We start from the raw sequence: 4,698 nt of genomic DNA on the forward strand, positions 1-4,698 counted from the left end.
TTTCTGGTTCGCAAACTTCAAAAGGAAAGTCGAAATTTCCTCGATTTGGGATTTAAAATAAATCGGTGACTTGGGACACCAAATAAACTATCCCAAGTGGTGACTCTGAATTGAATAATTAATCTCATTTCGAATAATGTCACTTAAATTGGAAAAACTCTCTTATATACCTTCGGGTGTGTAAAAAGGAGGTGTGACAATACTCACATTACTCCCTGCACCCTGTGTGCAGATCTAGTAGTCTCGGGTCATGCTAGCGAGGGCTGATTGCTTTCCAGCAGGCTGTTCGGAGTTGACTAGGAAGCTGCTCAGCGTTCACAGCCCAGTGCTTCTCTTTCCTACCTTTTCTTTCCTTTGTACTAGCTTTGCACTAGACTGTGTAGTCTTTTCATACTCTTAGACGGATTTCTTTTAGATGCTCTTGACTGGTGACACCCCGATGTCAGGCCGTGTTATTTCCGCATTGTTCTATTCTACTCTTTATTTTGGGATTTATAGCTTCTTAATGACTTAAATATGAATTCTTATAACTGTTTAATTGGATTGGGAGTTTGTGTCGGCTTATCTTATTTCACGATAGGCGCCATTACGACCGGGTCCGATTTAGGGCCGTGACAATTGGTTGTAAATAGATTTTCACAAAGAGATTTTTCATTTTGCATTATAAATAATACCAACAACCCCCCACTAATGCAAAGACAAAAATAGAACAATTCTGGGCAAAAGAAGGAACATGTACTTAAGTGTCAATATCTTTCGATTTGAATTGACATATAGTGAAATGAGGCAACAACTAACATCCACAAAGTGAAGTACTCTTGAATTGAATGGACATTAATTGAGACCCCCACAACACATACTATATCCTTAATTTTATGCAAACTCCGTGATACTAAAAAAGTGCTTTTATGGTCATGCACATACTTTGGGTCTCATTAGTGCTCTAGAATGACATCCCAAGTCTTTCATAAAAGGCGACCACGCCTTTACACTCACGTAGGTAATTCCATCAAGTCTATCTACACATAGAATACCTTAAGGCTATAGAATCATTAAGAGCAAAATAAGCTCAACCTTATAAAGCACTACCATCACGCCATAGGGATAGGAAATATAGTGTATATTGAGGTCTCATATGGCTTCGTTTGACCACAAACGGGTATCCACCATAAAGTATCCACCATACGCCATAGGGATAGGAAACTAGTGAAGCTTGTCTTCCCTACAAAGGCACGTCAACCAATATGTTTCTCGACCACTCGGCTTCTTTCCCGGCCAACTCAAGAGCAATGAATTCAGACTCCATAGTAGATCGTGCTATAAAAGTCTGTTTTGAAGACTTCCATGAAATAGCACCTGCACCCAAAGTAAACACATAGCCACTAGTAGAGCTAACTTTATCATTGTTCGTAACCCAGTTTGCATCACAAAATACTTCTAAAATAGCAAGAAATTTATTAAAATGCAAACACCAATCCATGGTACCTTTCAAATACCTGAGCAAAAGATGAAGAGCAATCCAGTGTTCACTATTAGGGTTGTGAGTATATCTACTCAATTTCTTCTTAAATATCCACTTGCTACTTATGGGTTTACAACCTTTAGGTAAATCAGATAAGTCTCAAGTGTGATTAGAAACTATAGAGTCTAATTCACTTTTAATAGCCTCTTTCCAAAAACTAGCATCTATTGACCTCACTGCTTCACTGTATGTCTTATGGTCTTCCTCTATCAAATAGATTGACACTAATTCATCACTCAAAATATCAAGATCAATATTTTCAGTCAAGAAAGTAGTAATAAATTCAGGACCAAAGCTAGCTTCAATTCTACGCCTCTTACTTCTTCTAAGTTTATTTTCATGCTCATTAGCAGTAACACTAGAAGAAGGCACAATAAGAGGATTAACAGACATAGATATAGAAGCATTATTAGGCATAACACTAGGCACATTATTTTTTAATGAAAAAACGTGCTAAAAAAATTATGCATCTCTAGATTCACAAATAGAACTATCATTCAAAGACATAAATCTATATGTTGTACTATTTTGAGCATAACCAATGAAAATAGCATCAAAGTCTTGGATCCAACAATTACTTGTTTAAAATCGGGTAGACCAACCTTAGCCAAACACCCCCACACTTTCAGAATGTTCAAGTTAGGGGCAAACCCTTTTCATAACTCATACGGGATTTATCTAACTTCTTATGAGGGACTTTATTAAGAACATAACATGTAGATAAAACAGTTCCCCTTCCCCCACATACTATCAGATAAACCCGAACTCAAAAGCATAAAATTCATCATTTCCTTAAGGGTTCTAATTTTCCGTTCGGCTACACCATTTTATTGGGGAGTATAGAGAGCACTAACCTCATGTATAATACCATTTTTCTCACAAAAGGCTTCTAGAGTATTAGTACTATATTCACCACCCCTGTCAGATCTAAGCCTCTTGATTTTCTATCTAATTGATTCTCTACTTCTGCCTTGTATTTCAAAAACATGCTTTCAGCCTCATCTTTTGACTTAAGAAGATATACCTTAGTGTATCTATAAAAGTCATCTACAATGGTGATGTAGTATTTCTTTCCACTCTTACTAACAGTATTCTTGAAATCTACTAAGTCTGAATGTACTAGTTCAAGCAATTCTATTTTTCTACTAGTTACATTCTTAAAAGGCTTTTTGGTATGTTTTGCTTCTACACAAACAGGACACTTAGAAAAATTATCAACATTAATTGCAGGAATTAATTCTATTTTTCTAAGTCTTTTAATAGAAGCAATATTAACATGACCTAGTCTACCATGTCACAAATCAATAGACTCAGTAATATAAGCAGAATTGAGAGTACTAGCATTATTAGTAATCTATTGAGCGATGTTCAGTACAAATAAACCCCCACTAAGGTAAATCTTCCCAACAAAGTCTCCTCCACGAGAAATAATAACTTTATCAGATTCAAAAACAAGTTTAAGACCTGCTTTGTTTAGAGGCGCACCAGAAACTAAGTTTCTAAGAAGGAAGGGTAGGTACAAAACATTGTTCAAGGCTAAGGTTTTTTCAGAAGTTAATTTAAGGAGAATTTTTCCTTTACCCATAACTTTAGCTTTAGTGGATTTTTCCATGTAGACACACTCGCCATCAGCAGATTCATCAAATTCGTGAAACAACTCCTTATTGGCGCAAAGGTGCCTTGAAGCGCCTGTGTCCAGTATCCAGTCAGTTTTGTTAACCACCATATTTGCCTCAACAACCACAATAGCAATTACATCACCACCCTTAGTAAGGTTAGCTTAGACTGGAGCTTTTCCTCCATTCTTTGGGCTTTGTCATTTTCTCTGGTTGCACTGAAAAGCCTTGTGACCGATTTTACCGCAGACATAGCAAGGTCTTTTTGACTTTTTAATATATCCCTCCGGCTTATTGAAGTAATTCTGCTTCTTCACATGTCCTTTATTCTTTTTTCCTTTAAACCTATCTTTCACAAAAGTACAAGAAGATTCCACAAGGTTACCTTTAGAAGAATTAAGAGAGAGAGAGTTTTCATCTTATCCTTAAGTCGTTCAGACTCCTCATCTTTGAGACGGTTTGCTTCCTCAATCCTCATGTGACTGATCAGTTCTTGAAGAGTTAAGTTTTTCTTTTTGTGTTTCAGTTGATTCCTGTAATCACTCCAGAAAGGTGGAAAGTTTTCAAGCAGAACATAGCATGAAGAATCTCACACATCTCCATGCCTTCGTTCAAAACATTACCAATCAAGTTCTCATACTCGTGAACATGTTCCATGATTGTCTTACCATCAACCATCTGAAACTTGATCCACTTTCGAACGACATACTTCTTTTTTCCCGCGTCATCAGCACCATATTTCTTCTCCAAACTGTCCCATATGAATTTAGCAGATTTATAATTTATAAACAAATCAAAGAGAAGGTTAGTCATATGATTAAGCAGATGCCCTCTCACTATTTTATTATCCTTTTCAAATTTCTTCTTAGCAGCATCATCAGCAACAACAATATTAGCAGAATTAGAATTATCAGCAACAATATCAGCAGGAGGATCGTTAAACAAAATATAATCAACTTCTAATTGTTCAAAGAAAATTAAAAGTTTCTGGGACCAACGTTTATAATTGTTTCCATCTAAAGGCTCAAGCTTTGATAGATCAGGAAGTGTTTTGTTCAAAGTGGTGGCCATTAGTCAATATTATATATGAAATCACTTTCAAATTGTAAGAAAAGTGAGTAGATAATATTGACTAAGAACAAGAAGGAAAGAGGAACAACTTATCAGTAATACTGTGTCGTGGCAAGCCACTGCCTTGAAAGCGATTTTGGTCCGACTGGGTGTAAATCGTTGAGATTGGTCACTCTCCAAGGTTCCAAAGCACCTCCAAACACGTGCACTCGTGGCTGAAAGTTTAGAATTTGCACAAAATAGTTGCCCAAAAAGAAGAGAAATGAAGGTTTTTTCTATAGTTGTTACAAAAATTAAAATGTTGTAGGAAGAAAGTGATGATTAGCAAGATGAATTATTGGTTAAGAATTGAGTGAATATGATGGCTAATGATCATCTTATTTATAGGCAATTAGGGAAGTTGCATGTATGACAAGTGTGGAGAGTCTTTTAACACTTGTCCAAATATATTAGTCCATTTGACAAGTGTACCTAGTTTTCCATGCATGA

The 4,698-nt window shown here is 36.2% G+C and overlaps 1 protein-coding gene across 1 annotated transcript; it reads right to left on the bottom strand.

The window, feature by feature from the left end:
• Window positions 1-3,660: 3,660 nt before the first annotated feature.
• On the bottom strand, window positions 3,661-4,209 carry LOC142170442 (uncharacterized). Its single transcript, XM_075232351.1, has one exon. It carries the CDS (start codon window positions 4,207-4,209, stop codon window positions 3,661-3,663), a length of 549 nt encoding a protein of 182 aa, XP_075088452.1.
• Window positions 4,210-4,698: the final 489 nt, after the last annotated feature.

Source organism: Nicotiana tabacum, chromosome 16 (assembly GCF_000715075.1).
Source record: "Nicotiana tabacum cultivar K326 chromosome 16, ASM71507v2, whole genome shotgun sequence".
In the NCBI taxonomy this organism is placed as follows: domain Eukaryota; kingdom Viridiplantae; phylum Streptophyta; class Magnoliopsida; order Solanales; family Solanaceae; genus Nicotiana; species Nicotiana tabacum.